Consider the following 21,035-nt stretch of genomic DNA (forward strand, 5'->3'; position numbering starts at 1 on the left):
AGAACAACTAGAGAGCCCACAGTGTCTCCACTTTTCAATTTTTATGGATATCAGTTCAATCACTAAATCTTTAGTGCACACCACACTCCCATTCATGACCATCTTCTTAATGTATATGAGTTACAGATTATAAGAGTTTAAATTCCTAACTTGTCAATTGTGAAAGAGATATGCCTGCAAAGGGCTATTCAGATAATCTAAACTTTGTATCTTAACATAAATCATATGAATGTTCCTGCCTTCCCCATCAAAATCAGAAATTCTCCATTTTAAAAATTAAGAATGTTGCTACATCATTAATGTGTTAATGTAAGAATTCTTCAGAGAACAAAGAACAGTACTAGTGCATGTTTGACTCTAGATTCACAAAGAACTACTGAAATACATAATAATGATACAGTCAGCAAGAGGAGAGACACCTCCTATCCCAATCCCAAGAGAAAATATCACCTAAAAATGACAAATTGTCTCCTGTATAACCCATTCAGGATTGAATGGCAGTCAGGCAGCAAAATGACAGACCTTAGAAACTAGATGCCTTGAGGTTATAATGGCACAGCAAGAAGTGATTTATTATATGCATCAGCTAAACACAATCTTGACAGATAAATATTGTCTGTCACACACTGTCCATTCACAGAAAAAAAATGACAAGGGTGGACAGGATCAGTCTGTGACACATCAGTCTCCAGTAATGTTTGACCAATCTCTTTCCTGCCCCCAACAAAAATTATTGAAATAGAAAGTTACAAGTTGAGGGTGTTCACTTTTACTGTTAGAAAAACGACCCCATATCTTAAATGGTAATACTTAATTATTATAGAAAAAAAGTCTGTTTTGTATCACTTATCTGTGAAAATCTCAAGTTCTTAGAAAACAAATCTCTTAATAATACAAGCAAATATTTTCTCAAACTAGAGAGGAATGGCTGAATTTTTTTCAACTTAGCTACATGTACAATTTTACTACAAAGCAAATTGCTGGTATTTCAGGAGTGTTTCCTGTGCTTTCTCCATCTTCATCCTTTTTAGCATATTTCTTGTCCTCCTGGGCTGATTTTTTAATTTAATTTGAAAAGAGTTCAGACCAGCACAGCTACTTTCACTTAATCTCAGTACCTGTCCATGGCAAAACTTTGTTTATTTGTTTTCCCCAAATGCATCAGGAGTATTAGTGAGGCCAAACACAAATCTGGAAATAATGGCTACTATCTTGCTGCTACTTCAGAATACAGAATACAAATCACTCAACCATTTCAGTGGGGTGCAGGTTTTTTGCATGATATTATCAAACTCTCTAAAAGGTACTATTTGCTTTTCTTTTCCAGCCAAATTCAAAAACATGTGGAAAACTGAAACTGCATGACGCACAGCACTTAGTAGACTCTACAAATTTTATCTCTAAATACATATACGTATATGATATATAGAGAAAATATAGAACATGGCTAAGACTCTACACTATAAAATATTTCAATTTTTCTAATGCATTGTTCCCAGATGGCTCTATTGATTAGAGCTAAACATTAAACCATAACTGCATTAGCTGATTGGCCAGAAGATCAATCACAGGGGAATTACAGAGTTCCCAAGATTCTTGCTTTGCAACATGCTGAGATTACTTGACAAAAATAAGGTAACCAATATCACTCAGTTCCACCTTCCCCTCAAGTAATTTTCTCCTGCTCACTTCTTCCAGTGCAATACTTCACAGTTTTCTTACAAGTTGACATTAACACCCTTTATGTAGCGTGTCGATGTATCGATCTTTGTGTACATATACAGAAATAAACACATACAAAGATCCTTATACAGGTAAATCTAAATTGGATGTGAATATACTCAGAGCATTCATTAGCTGATTATAAATTTTCCAGCTCATATAATAATGAATTATCTGAAAGTACCATGTCATATTTAATAATTTTACAAATTCAGAAAAATATAATGCAAAACATAGATTTTTTTTTTTCCCCCCTCAAGAAAATGCAGAATCATGTTAGGAAGACATCAGAGATTCAGGTCAAACTGGCCATCCCAAAGATGTATTAGGAAATCTTCATCGAAAGCACCAAAACTTTATGTTAAAACACTATAGCTATATGCTACATGTTTTTACAAGCCTCAAAACACACCAGCTAGAGATTAATCCATACAATAAAGAAGACACTAAAATAGCCCCAGGATTTAGTTATCCCAAATTGCCACACGGTTTGAAAAGTCACAATAATTCCCAGCCAATAAAACCTTACAAATGAAAATCCATTATTCATGGAGGTAATCCATCTGGAGGTACAAGCACTCAATAAAATTTGTTACTATAGTATTATAAAAAAATGCTTTCAGGATTTATACATTTAGGTCCTGATTTATGACCAGCACTCATATGTTGAACCTAACCATCTAAAAAGAGGAGGATTTCATTCAGTAGTCTGTGTCCCTATGCCAGAAAAGAAGTTTTACTATTTGTAATACCTTACACATCAAATGTAAGTTCAGCCTGAATATGAAGTTTTTGTTTTTAATCAGAAAAAGAATCTATCCAATCTGCCAAATGTAAGCGGTTACAGACAGAGGTATTTTCAAGAGGTGTTTTCAATGTGTTATATCTATTCACCATCTTTTGGAAGACACGGCATGTCCTAATCTTGCCAAGCCCCTAGGCTGCCGGTACTGCTGTCACACCACATTTGAAGAGCAACAACATACAGGGAAGTGACTGAAGATACTTCATTACTTCACTTAAGGAGGAAACAACACATGCACCCAACTGCAACTTAATGTCACGTGTGGGGCAGGGACAGATGCAAGAGCAGACAGCTGTACGCAGTCCAACGCCTGGATGTGATTGAATGAGATACAAACTATAGTATCACCAGAGAGTGGTCCATCACTTCTAGAGAAACACATCACATTAAGAAGCCTTGCCTTTGGCATTTAAAGGGAAATTTAATCTACATAATAGTTATGCAACATTCAAATGTTCTTTCAATATCATTGGGGTTTGGGGTTTTTTTTTTTTTACATTTTCAATGGAGAAAGAATACTTCCACTATGTTTTTAATTGACTTAATCAGTAGAGCATTGTTTGATATAAATAAGGTTTTTGAAAGCCATAAATCATTCAAAATATACTGTTTTACTTTGTTAGAAAGTGAGTATTTAATCAAATTGTGAGATCCCAGCACAGAATAACAACCAAGACCAGAAAGACAGTAAGAGCTTGTAATTTTGTAATTTTACTTACAAATAATCACATACATAAGAAATAATAATGAAGTACTCGAAACAGATACCATGGAAGTGGATAGACAGGAAAATAACACAGAGAATAATACGGGTGAGACACTCAGACACACAAACAAGAAATTGTCAAGGACTAGGACATTAAGCTGCTTAGAAATCGACAAAAAATTATTGAAATGAGCCAATTTCCATGTTTAAAGTACACAAAAAATAAAAATGAACATAATATGACAGCACTTGAAGCCTTCAGGCAAACACAATAGTTCTATTTCAGACTGGGAATGCAGCTAAATTCTGTAACCGTAAGGCAACCAAAGGTAACCAAACCACTTCAGTAGATCACTAGGACTATAAGGACATGTTGCTTTGTATTTTCTTTAGATTTTCTCTTCATGGTCAATACAATCTGCAACATCACCCTTTAAAGAGAGAAGTGTTAGAGGAAGCCTAGCCTGACCTGCAGCACAATAAACCTTGTTTTTCTAAGCCTCAACGCACCTTCCCTTGAGGGGACTGGGCGGTCATCCCTGTGACTCCAGGATGGGATACCCAAAAAGAGCAGGAAATGTTAAGGGCACCTACCAGCAGTTGCTTGTCAGAATATCTAGGACTGCCACAGCTGCTTACTTACACCTTGCTACATAATTCATAGGCTAAAGTTGTTAAATGATTAAAATGTTCAGTTGTTTGGAATCACTGATCTAAAATGTGTTTCCAATAAACAATTGTTCCACAAGCTTTTCTACTACCTGCAGGTTTGTCTATTTGGCTGACAGACTACTTACAGCTCAGCTAGGGCAAAGGAGGGAGGCTTTGAGTCAGCAAAGGTTTCAGGTGGAAGAAAGTCTTCCTGCATCACAACAGAGTCTTTCTGGACTGTTAAAACCCAAACACAGTCTCAGGAATAAAAGCAATTCCAAAGCCAGGCAGCAGGAGGGAGAGAAGCCCATGGTCAACAAATTTTCTTTTCCTTCAGAAGAACTAGAGCACAAAAAGCAAAGGAAGAAAACCTCCCTTATTTTATAAATTCTGACGGAAGATCTTGAGCTTGAAGGACAAAGCAATCATATGTTGAAAGGAAATTAAAAACATCGATTCCCAAGAGGCGAAATAAACAAATCATACTCACTGCCCATAGGAAAAGAAATTTTGGAAACAAGACCTCAACAGAAGACGGTTCCTACAGTGCCACTTGATAGCTTATTCTGGGAGTGCATTCAGACTGAGCCATACTCATGAGATGTCAACCAGCCCTTGGGCTTCTGCTACAGCACATCTGGAAGCTGTTTTGATAACTCTGGTGCAGAAGGGAAGAATTAAAATCTGCACAAGTACCTTGTATTTGGGGATTGTTTTAGCTTCAGAGTTCTTCATTTTACAACCTCAAAGTGTGCTTTGGGGTCTTTGAGGTTTTTTTTTTCCTTTTTTTTTTTTTTTTGTTTTTTTTCTCCTTTCTATATAAGACAGAGACACTTCTCCGGCCTTAATTTGGAATATGCAGCTTGACAGAATAATTGTAACATCTACATCTCCGAGGCAGCTGGCAGGGAGAGGAAGAGCCTGAACTCCACGAGCAGCCCCCCGAGTAATGCTGCTCATGCAAGACCGTTTTTTTTGTGTTTTTTTTTTTTCTTTTTTTTTTTTTTTGGTGTGGTTTGGGTTTTTGTTCGTTTTTTTTATCTTCTAAGTAAGAAACTGAGGGACTGAGAGAGCAATCACATAGAATTGGAATGATCCTGTAAGGAATCAGAGGTATTTGCACCCTTATTTCCACAAAGAAGCCTCCTACCACATGAACTAACCGTACAAGTGGTAGTCAAAGAAGTCCTTGTGAACTACCTGTTGGATCAGGAAAAACACCTTACCACAGGATTTCACAGAAAAGTAAATGAGGCACGTGGAACCCCAGCATTCATTCCCAGCTGTTCTGCAGTATTATACAGTTCTGTACTTGTGGCATAGACCATCCCCTTGCCACTAATAAATAATTCCCTTTCAGCTTCACAGCTGTCAAAATAAGTTACTTTAAGGAAAAGTCCATCTCAATCCCCAGTGCCTATCCTGTTCTTGGAAATGGGTTGAACCACTTTATCTCATAATAACAAAAACACCCAAAAACCAGCAACCTTGCCCAAGAGATGCAACAGATTTGTAAAAAATTAGTCTGTATTTTTATAATTTAGAATGAGTTCCTTATAGGATTTGATCACGTAATATATGGCAACGTTAACTAAAAGTCAAAGAATAAGCTCAGTGGTATTATTGTCTCAAAGACCTATTTGTGAGCTTAACTCCAGGCACTACACACTGCCAAAAAGCTGACTTCCCAGCAGGATAAGGCCACAAGGTATATAGCAGCACGACAACAGACCAATCCCAAATGAAAGCAGGAACTGCTGAATGACATGCCAAATGTCCTTATTCTGGTGCTGCAGGTTAATTGTCTGGCATCCCATGAAAGTCTAAGGGTGAAACATAATTGGAATTCTGATATCTGCATTTAATAAGACAATTAGTTACAGTTGTATTTTGGGACAACTGTAATTAGAGTTATAGCTAATGAGCTAGGAAAATGACAAGCAAAAAGCTATCAATCACATATTAAACTTGTACGTAAACAATGATGAAAACGCTTCTCTTGTTAGTTTCAAATGCACTTTTAATTTAAGTCTCTTAATTAATGTCTCATGGGTATCAGTGTCTCTGTAGTTACAGAAACCTCTAGTTTAACAACCAGCATTTTTATCTATTGTGATGAATGTTTGATCTTATTATAATTAATTTCTAACTATTTAGAACAAATCGGAAGGAACTGTGAGTTCTGAACATACACAGCCTCCAAGGATACCTAAGTGATGACAAGCCTGGCATTTCAAAACTCACACTTGCTGTTGTTTCAATCCACTGTACAGCCAAACCACTTTGCCACAAAAGGAATTTCCAGTAGTACCTACCACTACCACGGACATAAAAAGCCTTTCAAAAAGTATCTTATCCAATCTGTTGGCACTAGGAAAAAGGATCTGGGGCAGCTTTAGACGCTACTACACACTTTAGGTGTTAGTTAGCACCCTGAAGCAGAGGTGGGAGAAGGGAACAAATCCTCAGCGTGTCACCATGTGATATCACAGAATCACAGAATATCAGCATAACCTATTTTCACTGGGGGTCTGGAGAAACACGCTTGGGCAGTGATGGAGGCAGCTGAGAAGACTTGCATTCCCTTCTGCCAGCCCTTTGCTGGAGGCAGTGACCTTCAAGGGGTTCGAGGAGGAGCAGAATCCATTTCTTTAAGGATGAAGGCAAACTAGCACAGTACAACAGGAACCAGCTTTAATTGCAAGAGGAACAGTTTAATGAGTTGTCAACCATAACTGACATTTTAAACATATTTTTTGCTAAATACCCGCATAAAGACATATGGACAGTATTTTGATCTAAACAATATCCGTTTTAGTTTGCTGTTAAGTCAGTTAGGGATCAATTTATTTCCAACTGAGCAGAAATCCACAGAGATTTGAACATACTAATCTAAGCCAATTTAAAACCAATTAATTCAACTGATGTAACTTGCTTAGTAGCATACAATAAAATATTACCTATGGGAATCTGAGACTTCCTACTCATGATATAAAAATGGGATAAGAGAAAGGATCAACTGGACATGGAAAGAAAGTGACCACTAATATTCCAATTACCCGCTGAGCCACTGTAAATAATATTGAAGATGCTATCATCCAATTTTTCATCTGGAGTGATGATTAAAAAAAAATAGGTATTTTGCAAGAATTTCCTACAGTTGTCATCTACGTGGGAGGGTTTTTTGCTATTGTTTTGGGGTTTTTTGTACAATAACACAGTGTGATTTTGGCCCTTGCAAAAAAAAAAAAAAAAATCTCAATTTTCACAGCTGAGGAAGCTATATTTTTTTAAATAATAAGTCTTTCATATCAAACATTTCACATAAGGAGCATCAAATGTGGGTGGGTGTGATGTGGTGGGGTGTTGTGTTTTTTGTTTTGTTGGGGTTTTTTGTTTGTTTGTTTTTTTAAGGTTGGACTCAATGATCTCAGAGGTTCCTTCCAACCATGGTGATTCTGTGATATAATGACATAAAACATTATGAAGCATTACCTCTAACCAGAAAGGTAAACAATGAAATCAGTACATTGGTTGGTGCAGCTTTATATATCAAAGTTCCTGTTTCAAAAGAAAAATTCTGCCATACTTTTTCGAGGAATTAACACTACTATGATAAGGGCAGAAGAGGAAGTAATAACAGCAGGTGTTCAGAATCAACTGCTTGATATCAACTATGAGGGAAAATAAAGGTCATACAACAACCGTTCCTGAGGTGCTGAGAATTTTTTCTCTAAATCCTTTTATTTTCCCTCTTCCACCAGCTGATCTAGTTCCACCTAGAACAGTCAGACAATGTCCTGGATTGCATGAATGCACCAGATGATGCCTGAGGCAGAGCTTATGTTTCAGTAGCTGGCAGAACAGCGCATTTCGTAAGGTCAAAGTGGGCACAGCCTCACCTGTGTAAGCTGCTCTGCTTCAGCATTTACTTACGGCCAGTGGTTCAAGTCAGCCATGGGCAATCATCTTCCACACTAAGTAAAACTAACTCCAGTATGACATTCTTTAGGAGTGCCAATCAAAAAAGCAGCCAAGACAATGTATTTTCCTAAATCTTACAATCAGCAAGTTGCCTATGCTTTCTTCAACAGTAGCAATTCAAAGTACAATTATGAGGATAAGACTACCAAGTCTGTAATCAGCAGTCCAAGTGGGTTTCAAAAAACACCCCCTTAAGAATAATCTCACATGCAAGTCCAGGAATGTTTCGCTTTCATAGTTCTACATCTTTCAATTTTAATACAAACGTTTTTGGTGTCATTTGGATTTAAATAAATCTGTTATTTATAATTAAGTTGTTCAAATGTATACGAAGACAAGAGATGCATTTCTTAAGAGAAGTCTAGTGTCTCATCTAAATTATTTAATCATAGAACTCATTCAGTAGAGTTAATTTGTTGGCTGGATACTAGGAAGGGTTTTATTCCATCTCTTTACTCTTGAAAGACACAGACTTAAAAGTTTTAAGTAGGACAACTGACGAAGACATTTGTGTGGCCATGTGAGGTCAAGTATACTTCAAATTCCACAATGAGAACAGCTCATGTGAGGCCGTGAAACTCATAATAATATTGGGTTTACTTTCTCTTCAAAATACGCTCTTAAATATCTTACAACCTTGACATCTCCCATTACAATTCTGCTCACAGACAGAATAAGGTTAGTTAAGTGACACATCATGTCTGATTCCAGGAAGAGCTATGTGCAGAGCTGGCGTGCACAGGTAGGTTAAAGGAAAACCCGTGATCACTAAACCTCTTACATTCAGATGTGAGAATTTAATCTCTCATAAGAAAATGCTGGATGTCATGCAGATTGCAGTAGAATTTATCTTCTTTTAGAACTGATTTCTTAAGTGACAGATGCAGGAAAAAGAAAACTAATCATAGATCCTTGATAAGGAAAAAAATGTTGACTTATGAGCTGCTAAGTAACAGGGGGAAAAATCCTACAAATAAACGATACCAGCTGAAACACACCTTTTAATGGCTGCTCAAGCAGACTAAGCTCTTAGATCTTTTTAAAGCTAAGCAAATAAAGACTAAATGAGTTTGAATGCGTTCTACTTAAAGGTTTCATGTTAGCATTTTGACTTTTGGTCCTAATGCTATTAAGTTCAAGAAAATATTTCTAAAATCATATTTCTAAAATCTCTAATGGAAGAAACCAGAAGATACTGGGAATGAACAACATTCCTTGATCCTGCAACCAGATTCATCCATGCAAAGAAAATTTCATCTCTGTCCAAGCTTTCATAATTTGTTCCCAGTCCTAAGAGATGTGCATTCATTTTCCACATCCATTTCCACCCCAAATAAGTGCATCTTGAGTCTCTAAAGAATTTGTTGGGGTTTTTTTTTCATTTGGTTGGTTTCTTGCTGTTTTGGGTTTGGGGTTGGGTTTTGTTTTGGTTTTTTTTTTTAAACGGATTATACTAAAATGAAATTCTTAAAATTTGCAGACAAAGGTGAAAGCCATAGCTGAACTCCAGAGGGTTTCAAGTGAAATTCTTAAATGAGTTTAACTCCGTAAAGATAATTCTTCCCTGTGGCTGTCTTAATAAAATTGGGAAGAGCTTTTTCTGCTGTAATCTTTGTTCATCAGAGATTTAAACTCAATAGCCCTGTAGCACAAGCCCTGAGCTTTTTCCCTGAACGGAACCCAGAAGTGTCAACTGATCAAGTAAAAGCAGCAGAAGTGCTACAGCGGAAAAAACCCTCATGAAATCCTTAAGCAAACAACCACATCCTCTCACCCCCAACAGTAACCCAAAGCAGACACGTCAGTATACCAGAAAAGAAAAATGTCTGGTTTAAATTATGTCTTAAAACACACTGTATCTAAGAGCTTAGCACGCACACAATATGGCAGAACTGCATGTTATATTCCATTCAAGATCTGCTCACCTCTCCCACAACTTCAATGATGTCACCAACTTTTAATTCCAGTTCATCTTCATTTTGAGGCATATAACTGAAAGCCACCTGACATCTTCTTCTTCTGTTTCTCTCTCCTGGTGGAAATGAGGAAAACAGGAAAATTGTAAAATGAAAACAAAATTCCATGCCAAACATAAGTCAGGGGAAACGCTTAAAGATGAAATATTCTACTTTGAGTACTATTAAAAGAATCTGAATGTGTGCAATGCTTTGTATATATGCCTAGAATTAATTTACAAAAAGAGGGTAGAGAAAAGATTTCTGGTGCATATTATTTCTTTCAACTATTTTTATAAGTCAATGCAATTAAAAATTTAAAATAAATTGTGGGAATTTTTTCCTTTCTGTAAGGAAGGAAATTCATGAGCCAAAATTTAACCAATAGATTGTGCTTCCTAGGGACAGGATGGACAAACTTTACCCAGAGGATCTTTCCAAATGTGTTTGATATAATTTCTCTTCTAGTCTAATGCATGGTGTAGGCAAATACAGAAATTGGAGAGGTGGGGAATGATACAAAACCTTGTGGCTTTTGCTGATATGGTAATAAGCTCTCAAGTGATTATTTTGTCCTGTATCTTTTTCTCCATAATTCCTTCACAGGTGTACAAATATCTCACTAACCATTTTTTATACATATTTTTTACATATATATATATATATATACACACACATACAGATATATATGTGTGTGCGTATGTGCACCTATTTCCAAAGTACAGAAAACAGAAGGAAAACTGATCCCAAAGGACTCCCAAAGCTATGTATGCCACTGGGTTAGTTTTGTTAAGACAGGCTAATTTTGGTAATCAGTGAGCCACTGAACTGATATCACCAGCCATCTTGCTCTTCAGCTTGGATGTCCAGGCTCCCATGAGAAGCTAGTATGAGAGTGCATCTTTGGATGCACGACTGGAAAGAGGCTTGAATTCATCTCTCTGAATAAAAGTATGATCCTTTACTTGACCCTTCTGACATATCACTTTCAAGACAGACAGATAAACTAAAGATTTAGTTCCAGAATGTTTACTGGGTTACATATAATTATAGTCGTATGATTTCTAGCAGAAGGGAGGAGAGAACTTCCCAAAATTAAGCTGCCAAAGCTTGCTGCTCAGCCTCCGTTAGCTGAAGGACAACTTACTGACATGAATCACAGCCATATTGGAATGTAGTGGGGGAGGAGAAGGCAGGAAGAAAGAAATCATTCAAAACATAGGATTCACTGATTACTCCCTCTTCTCTAGAAGACGTGCAATGCATAAACCATGCTGTGTTGTATTATTTATATACATGTATCCACACATGATATACACACAGCTCTACACAAGTAAACGTACTTTGTCTTATGCTGTTTGTCTGAACTGTTAAACATGCTCAAGACACACCACGATCAGTGTAAACACTGTCCAAGAAAGGCCTTAATTGGACATTGAATTACATAAATGGATCTTATGGTCAGTCTATTATTTTCCCTGCAACAATCTGATAATCCTGCTCAAGGTCAAACAGTAATTTTTTTTCCAGACCTTTTTTTCCAAATCTATTAATTGACACTAGAGAAAGAAGGGAGAAGGGACACCATTGAATTTGGCTTTCTGACAGTATTTTTCACAGCCACTGCAATCCTGCACAAGTGGCAGCTTTTTGAATGTTAAAATTAATACCTTAATGCAAAGTAACCAAACTCACTCAAATTGGCCCTTTTTTCCACCTACAGATGACTGTTTGTTCTTTACCATCTAAACTGAAATGGTCCTAAATTGACAACTTTACACAGCTGCATTCAAAATTACTTAAATATAGTAAATACCTTCCATATTGAGTGCTTCTTTGATTGTGCAAAAGAGGCTGGCTATTTTCCCAAAAGATAACATTCCCACTCTGATTTCTAACATCAAGTAGCAACTGATGTGCTGATGTTGCCTGATGTGACAGACGTCAGTTGCCACCCTATTTAATAATCAATATTGTGCGACTCTTAGAAAATATTTTTGAGATTGCTGAGAGAGTAAGAAATAAACACAGTTATGGATGTTAATAATAGAACTGTATGAATCCTTCCCCCTCCTACCCCATAAAGTCTTTTTTATTACTGTATAGGAAATCTAGTGGAAGTCTGCATTTATCTCCATTAGTCTCATGGTTGTCTCACTGCTCTCCCTCTCCTCCTAATTTTTTCTCTAGAGAAATACGTTAAGTTGAGAGTAGCAAGCCAACAAGAGGCATAGACTCTATGTACGAACTAGTTCCTCTCTGTGGTCTAATGCACAACAACTGATCCAGCAGTGAATCCCTTTGGTTTTAAGGGGAAGGTGCTGTTGGACCCCTTGTGCATGCTAATGTTTGGGGCACTTGAGCAGAGCATAAGTTGTGTGAAGAGCTCTACAGCCAAGGGGTATCGGATTTTTCTTATACTACAGCAACCTAGGTAACACAGCAGTATGAGTTTTCTAAGAAAACAGAGCTGATAGAAAAAGAAGTCAGAGTAACCAAGCTGGGCATATACAAAATCTGTTAGCAAAGAAAAACTCTGGTTTTGCAAATACAGTATTAGCAGTCCAACATCACTGAGTTTTTGTCTGTTTCTTAACTAGCACAAAGTCTCCAAAGGCAGCATGGTCAGGAACCAGAAACACCAACTAGGACAGGTAACAAGCAGTTTTGGCAGAAACACTGAAGTCTTGGTCTTCTCTCACCATTACCCCTTTTGTTAATATTGCCACTTACCACAGAGTATTACCACAGTCTATGCTTTGACTGTACGTCATCTGAGATCTTAATGGCACACTGACTTTAAAAGGTAAGTAATTTGACTCATCGATGTAAAGTTAATTTTAAACCATACAGGGCAGCAATTCCACAATGAAGACTGCAGCTACTTTCTAATCTAATCCATTTTCCCCTAACTTGTAAATTGATGAAGGAAATATTTTGTAAGATGTTTTTTGCATCCTTCTCCACACTTCAGCATAAACTGAGTTACTTGCAAGTGACAAGTTACCGAGTGGTGAAAAGGCAGGTAATAAAACCCAGTACTTTAAAATCAAAAAAGGTGTGCTTCAAGGTCCTCACTGGGTTTTGAAAAGCTTAAAAGAAACAAAAAATAGGATCCGTGAACTTTTACTAGCCCATGTATAACAATTTGTAGCAAGTAACCTGCTGCAGGCAGCACCACTGGGCTCTGCCTCCTGGTTGCAGTTGTCTGCTTTTTCGTTTCCCCGTAGCTGTGGCGCAACACCAGAAATGTTTTGAAGTCAAGAAGCCTATGAGCTGCAGGTTGGGAACTAACTGAGCTCCATTTTATTCAGAACAAGCCATCACACAGAAATAATGTCACTCATTCCTGTAAAACACACTGGCTCACATTTACACAGTTATAATAAACCTCAAAGGAAAAAAAATCACATGCCTAGTTCATGCACTCAGTTCTTAAAACAAACCAGGGAGCTACAGAGAATTTGCTGGGCATGTACCAGTGACTGCAAAGCATATTGCATCTGAAGTGATAGCACCAAGACCTCAACAACTGCGCCGCAGAGCATGCCTGACTGCCCCACTCCCTGTAAGGGCTGTGTTGAAGGCACTGAACCCTTACGAAGCATCTGCAGATCTGGTGCAGGAGGAAAGAAAATGGACCTTGCACACGCTGTGAAAGGTGTCATGTCACAAAGCACCTTAAGGGCGATGCTGGCTGCCCCCTTGTTTGCAGCTGTTGGTTGCAAATTCCTGCTCACTCCACCTAAGGCTACCATTCCCTCTGCCTGGAGAGGTGAATTGCTTCTCCAGTCATTCCCCAAACACTTTGACTCAGAATAAAACTTGGTAGCTTAGCAGCGTAAACAACAGGCTTTGTTAAATCAGCTACTTTTGGTTTTTATCCTAGAATTCACCTATGTCATTGTAGGTGTCCCGGAGCTGAATGTCTAAATCTGAACCTATCACTCAGGAGTGGAGAGAACCTAATACCTCCTGTTTTGTCACTGTCACTGTATTGTCACTGTAAAATAGACCACTAAAATACATCAGATGAATGACTCTAGAGATGTCTTTTTCTACTAGTGTGGCTAGATCAGACCTCAACATCTAAATTTAAAAGGTCTAAAGTTAGGTCAAATGGAAAAAGATATGAACATATATTTAGAAAGGGCATAAGTCTAATTTGTTTCAAAGTGGTGTTTGATCAGATTTTAAAAATGGTGCGGCTGTCTGTAACAGCAGGAGACCATAAAGGCGCTTCTTCCAGCTGTACACATGCTAGAGAATGATCTCCAGACATTTAAACACCCCTCTGGCATTAGCAATGAAGACACAAAAGAGGCAATGACAACATATCCTCATTCAATGCTTACCTCTGTAAGGAGCACCAAAAGCTGAGGAAATGCTACACAAGAAGTCACACTGGTCCTTACATGTTGCCATCGGACCAAGGAAAGGTCACAAACTGACAGCATGAGATTTGATGAAAAGTGCAGCAACAGCAGAGCAGATAGGAAGCAAACTATTTCAAAATGGACTGGAATTTTCAATCCAAACTACTTTTATTAAACTTAAAACATCTGTAATGAGACAGATATTTATATAAACATATTCATGTGTGAACGGGTAATATGGTGGTTTCTATAGAGCCTACTTTTCACTGATGCCAACATCTTTGTAGCCTGTCCTGTCAGTGAAAACCAAATGGTTAACTTTGCTAACAGAAGGTCCATCAACTCTACATACTAATCTACTTTCTTCTTCAGCACAAAAGAACAAGTACAGCAATCCTTTTGATAACACAGTACAACGACTGTACAGACTCAAAAAAACTATATTCAATAAAAACATTCAGAGAACAGACCCATGGAGCAAATGTCTGTCCCTCTCCCTGCTGACAAGAGGTATACCTAAATGACTGACAATCTCTTTAAAACTAGGCCCCACAGTTTTGTACTTGAAGAGAAGGCTTCAGGGAGACCTTACAGCAGCTTTCCAGTACATGAAGGGGGCCTACATGAGAGATGGGGAAGGACTCTTTATCAGGGAGGGTAGCGATAGAATGAGGGGTAATGGTTTTAAACTGAAAAAGGGGAGATTTAGATTAGATATTAGAAAGAAATTCTTTCCTGTGAGGGTGGTGAGACACTGGAACAGGTTGCCCAGAGAAGCTGCGGATGCCCCATCCCTGGAAGTGTTCAAGACCAGGCTGGACAGGGCTTTGAGCAACCTGGTCCAGTGGGAGGTGTCCCTGCCCATGGCAGGTCCCTTCCAACCCAAACCATTCTATGATGCTATGATCTATGTTAAAAAAAGACATACTAATATCATTGTGGCTCAGACAAACAATCCAACCCAGTTATTCCTATATTTCTTTTATTATTTTATTTTAATAAAGGAGCATTGCTATGGAAATTGCATAGGCTAGGCTGGGGACTAAGTCAAGGTTTGTGGCATGAGGAGCCTAAAAAAATTTTCCCACATCTAAAAAATTTCAAACACACTAAAGCACATAGCAGCCCCTGCAGACCCATGGGCTTTCCTTTACTGCAGGCTTGCTGGGCAGGCTCAGGTGAACCATGGAAGGAAACTGAGCTCCACTGGGCCACCCTTCAAGTAGATGCCAAGTGACTGAGCTGAGTAAAACTGTTTGTCAAAGAAGACCCTTTCAGGAAACTTGGAGGAAAAGTTTCCTGTCTTCTATTTCAGATTTCTCTGCATGCAGTATCGTCTGTCCATCAGCCTCAGTTGCGCTTCCCATCCTTCCAGCTTTCAAAGCTATATCTGCAGCTGGGGGGAACTGGTTCAGTGCACAGTGTCTCCTGGTTAGACAAGCTGGGCTGTGATATGACTCAGCTAGAAACCAGTTCTAAATTTAATGTGCAAAAAGACAAAAGACAACCATTGTACAACCAAGAGATGACGTATGTGCTTTAGGTTGCACATTACTGATTTTAATGGTACTGATGGAGTTCTGGTACAGCTGTTTTGGACTGCCAGCCTAGAAGGTTACTGTATTACTTTTTTTTTTGGTTACAAATCATTGAACTGTGTATATTAAAATCCAAATTAAGATTCAAGTTAAGAAAAAGGTTGAGTTACAAGCTTATGTCTGAGAAAAATTCTTCTTAACACCACTACCCTCAGTAAGTGCTTTTGAGAAACAAAAGTTACCTAAGTAAGAGCAAACAAATAGTTAACGTTTAAAATGTTAACTTTTAAAAATTGCTTTTTTAAAAATACATTGAAGATAGCGTTCAGAGAAGAGAAAGATAAAACTGCAAGGAGAGGTGAGGGGAGAGGGAATATCTGAGGTGCTTCCAGTACTCTACCAAATGGGTTATGTAAAGGCACTGTGTTTTTCTTCAAGCAGATGACCTGGGAAGTGCCGTGCTTTGACGTGTGTAGCTGAATAATGAAGATTGCAGGAGACTCCATTGAGCACAATTAAGCCACAATGCAATATGCCATCACTGCTAGTAATATATTACTCCGAGTGTGTTAATGTTCTACTGTTACTGAGGAGTAGGTTTTCTCTTGCTAGACTCCACAGCAACACTTCCAGGTTTCAGCCATCTGGCTGCTGCTCTGAATTTTATGACCAAGATTTGTCTGTGAGGAACCTAAAAGCCTGGAAGACATATTTATGTTATGCCATCACGTTTTAACACAAACGCACCATCAGAATAACTGCAAACCTCATATTGTTCAATTAATTCATTCCTTTGTTAAAAACATGCAGCAATATTCAGGCCTTTTATTGTGTATGAGTCTTATGCATAATAGCAGTAATTACTGGAAGCAAAGTACAGCACCAATGTACTACCAGTGGTCATATGCTTTTAGGAGAAAACCATTAATTAACCGAGAAGTGAAGCATTTCTGTATGCCACAGCAGGAGCCAGGCTTGTGCAGCTGACAGACAGAACTGAAATACTAGTGAAGCTGAGATCATTATTTACGCCTAACCCAAAGCAGAAGGAAATGCTAGAAAAGTAACTGTACACAAACTCAAAACACACTTGCACAGTTTAACCATACATCACCAAAATTCTTTGTTTTCCGAGTCTGAAAGTTTTAAAATGCATATAAAAGGAGTAGAAAGTTCTGCAAGTGCAACATCAAGAGTGCAATCATATCATCACCAGTGAATTAGACATAGCAAGTCCAAACTCCAATACGAATGCTTGGCCTTGTCATACAGACTGGATATTTTAATATGTATCTTTAAGGGGGAAAGTGTAAAACAGTATTAAGCTACACAGTAACTCAACCACATGCAGAGGTGAAATGTGTCTGTTCATCAAAGCCACTCTCTATAGTACCAGTATCTTTCAAACTTCATAGTGCCAATGATTATTTTGGATTAGCATTATAAGTGAAACACTCCATCACAAGGCAAAATTGGATCTTGGTGACAGGGTTTCAAACAGTCTTTTCAAACTGTACTTCAAAAGAAGTTACACAGACCTTGTAAACACTGGACAAGCTCACTCCGCTTCTCCCCTGCTTCCAGAGATGCAAAAATATTCCTCAGCAGCAAGTGGTGCCTTTACACCAGCTTTTGCCAAATGATCCATTCTCTTGCCCGTTCTCAACAATAACAATCTGTTGCTCTCATCTAGAGCCTTTCACAAGCAGTACATTCCAAGGAGTTGCAAATGCTTCTGTCCTCATTGATAAGCCAAGGCATATTTCAACAGGGTGGCTTGCCCCAGTCGTTGGTAACTTTGGGACTTAGTTCACTGCCACATGCACTATGTCCCATTGTCTGGCACTGGGGTTCCCCACTATCCCTTCTGCAATTAGCTCCTGCTGACATGAGGGGGACTATTACCCAACACAACCTCTTGCACTTGCCTGTAGATTTGGTTTCTTTTCTCATACTCGGAAATGACTCGCAGTGACAAGACAAGTTGCAAGTGTAACAAAAAAGAGTTTGTTACACTGCCTAGCATACAATTAATACAAAATGACTGTATAAGGAGCTTTAAGAAATACTGCAGGCAATAGAGATCTGTAGCTATAAATTTGCTTTTCTAAAGAACAAAAAATGATACACAAACTTGAAACACTCTTTCTTGGATGGCAGATGAAATTTCAAAATGCAAAAACAGAAACACAAGAAGATTTGCAAATGGCCCATAAAAGGCCTTTGCTGTTTATATTCTCATTGCATACATCTCATGTTGTCATGGGATAATCCCAAAATATTATCCCCTTAGCCAGGTTTTGAGATAGCGGTTGACTACTTTTTGCGCTTTGCTGCTTTTTTGTATTATTTTCTAGAGAAAGCATTTGAATAAACCAAAATTAAACATGAATTGCTATTGCATCTTTCCCACTTCTCATGTGTTCCGTTACATATTCACACCACTTAAACTGCCTATGCACAGTAGCACTTCACAACATACAGTAAATGAAAGTAAATTTGTGGAACCGCTGTGCACATTCTCCTCTCTTTAAATAAAGGCATTTAGATCAAACCACATGGATTCCTACACAGTAATCTCCAAAAATATTAACTTTGTACTACCAGCTTGCTGTTTTGAAGCTAACTTCTGTCCAACTTAACTAAAAAAGACAAAATAAACCCAGATCAGCTTTAAAAATTATGCCTTTTTCTTAAAGAATGCCAACAACTGTGCTACTTCATTTTTAGATATCAGAGTATCAGTACTTTTTGACAAGTTCTCAATCTCTGTAATGATGTTACATTGCAGGTCTTAGTCTGACCTCCACTACACCAGTTTCAGGTAAGCCTCTCTTATCAGGGAAAAAAACCAACCACCATTGTCAAGATTTTATTTTCACTCTAACAGGTAATAACATACATTAAATGAATGTCTCAAGAAATGTTGGAGAGATGCAACCAATTTTTGGGTTGCACTCATGCGAGCTATTACACAATGAACACATGCAATATATCAACAACACTTCACACAAAAAAAACCCCTCTCTCTGATACTGGGTGCTTCAGACATCAGTCAGATTTTTAACCTAGAGTCTTGCTTTCCTCTAGAATATCTATGCAATTTAAATATTCATTTTGAAGCCATTAAAGGCAACAAAGTTAAACAAAAAATATTAGCACATCCACCGATAGAGCAGAAAGTTCACCTTCCTGTCAAGCACTGTTCCTAAAATCTAGGAAACTACATTAAATTTGCCTTGGAACACAAGCCCAGACAAATCCTAAATTCTAGGAAGTCAATGCATGAAGCTAGGAGACGCTCTGGTAAACCAGGAAAATGACTCACCCAGTCTGGTGTAATGGGTCCGATTCTGCAGCACTTACACCAAGACAAGGAGTCAGTTGGGCAGAAACACTCAGGCACGTGTCTCCCACGGCAATTGAGCCATGACATTTTCAAAACCTTGCAGAGAACAGAGCTGTGGCAGGGCTGCTCCCCGGGCTGCTGACACGCACCAGATCAGCGTGCGAGGTTATACAACTACCTGTCCTTCAGCTCTGCTAAAAGGAAACGCACCAGGAGGGGCCCTCAATTGTGCTCCTCATGTTAAGATTTGTTATTATCTCTCAGCTACCATCATGAAAATGCTATAATCCAAAATAACCTGCCGTTTTAAAGGGCATGTTATGCTATACTTTGTTATTTGAAGGTTGCACAAGTGCCCAGGAATACATGTTCAGAAGAACAATAAATAAATATGAGAAATTGAAATAAATCAATTATTCTTGCTGCTGCTAGCCCTCTGAAGCCCCAGGCACCATTAGCTCTATGACAGCTGAGCAGAAGGTAGGTTTCCCAAAAGGTATCTCAGTACTGAAAGTGAAAATTAACATTCACTGTTCCACAACATCCTCAAAAATGAATAGTGCCACGGTATCCACACGGGATAGTTCATTCCACAAGCACAGGACAAGTATTTCTGTATCAGGCAGGCAGATCAGATGGGTATCACTATCCTCCAAAACTTCGCAACAAATGAACTAATGAATATCAGTTCATTATAGTGAATGTTAAAAAGGAAACAAATAATAATGCTATCTGGTTTGGCAAGTCATCAGTCTACACATACAGTGCAGGGGCAGAACAAGTCGCCCTGGGCAATGTTGGAGAAGAAGGGGAGGCAAGCGTTCTGCAATAGCTGCATCAAGCCAGCTCTGCAGCATCTTTAGCTTTTGGTGATGAGAAACTCTGAATGCTGGAGAAATTTTCCGATATTTTCTTGGTTGTTCTCATCAGTTAAAAAAATCTCTGTGGTATTTATAAGCATTGTTTTTTACTAAACTAAACTGACAAATGAACTATTAAGAGTGATGGTTCATGGTAAGAAGGCTGCCGGCAATGTAGTTCTTTAATATAGTATCACTTTCAAAAGATGCCACATACAGATCATGTTTTTTTGGTCTTCTTCCTTTTACCTTTTTCACAATATTCTAACACATTCAGAAAGCTGTAATTTATCAAAAGGGTGTTCAATCAAAAGAGCCAACAGATAAAATGTTCGATTCCCTCATTACTGCCTTGAATCTTTAGCTCTCATGGAAAGCAGGCCTTATACCTCAAAATCCTTCACTACTAAGCACATCCAGACGTTTATAGCCCTGAGTGAAAGGGATTTTCTTGACTGCAGTGATTAATGCTAAACCAACAACACATATCAACAGTGACAATCAAATAGCCCATTTATCCAAACACAAATGAATCCCTAAAGGTTTGTAAAACTCTCCAGATAAGACTTGCATCAAGAAAAATTAACTATCATTGAATAATTCCTATGCCACTCCACAACAGCACATTGCCAATAAAGCTGGAAGCAAGTGCTGAGGAAACTCAAAAAAAGTTGCTCATTAGCATATCTGATTGCACTTTCTACCTGTCAGGCAATCTCAGGCATCTATAATTCATTACATAGTCCAGACAGATAGAAGCCAGACATACTACCATTTATTTTAAAGTATAAATTGTACTACAAAAAACTTACTAAGCACTACAGGCAGAACTTTTAAATTATAACATGTCCATTGACTTATGTTCTAGATGTGGGCAATGTTTTTCTCCCTTATGACTATGCCTTCATTTAATTCAAGTTTCACATACATTTGCATGTCATTTCACTACTGAAGAACACCTAGAATTTGGCAGGATTGTTGGCAGAATAGTAAGATGATCAAAAGGCTTGCTGCCAAAAGACAAATGTATTTTTATATATAGAACACCCAGTACACTTAATAATTATGATCTTTTCCTACAGCTTGTTA

At 38.1% G+C, this 21,035-nt stretch overlaps 1 protein-coding gene across 3 annotated transcripts in view; it reads right to left on the reverse strand.

The window, feature by feature from the left end:
• The window catches only part of SH3KBP1 (SH3-domain kinase binding protein 1), a 233,840-nt gene that overhangs the window by 105,789 nt on the left and 107,016 nt on the right, over positions 1-21,035 (reverse strand). For all 3 annotated transcript variants that reach the window (XM_014960425.1, XM_014960423.1, XM_014960424.1), the window contains exon 4: positions 9,794-9,900. In XM_014960425.1, coding sequence (XP_014815911.1) covers positions 9,794-9,900 — 107 coding nt within the window. The remainder of the gene's footprint in view (positions 1-9,793; positions 9,901-21,035) is intronic.

Source organism: Calidris pugnax, unplaced genomic scaffold (genome assembly GCF_001431845.1).
Source record: "Calidris pugnax isolate Ruff unplaced genomic scaffold, ASM143184v1 scaffold188, whole genome shotgun sequence".
NCBI classification, from domain to species: Eukaryota; Metazoa; Chordata; class Aves; order Charadriiformes; family Scolopacidae; genus Calidris; species Calidris pugnax.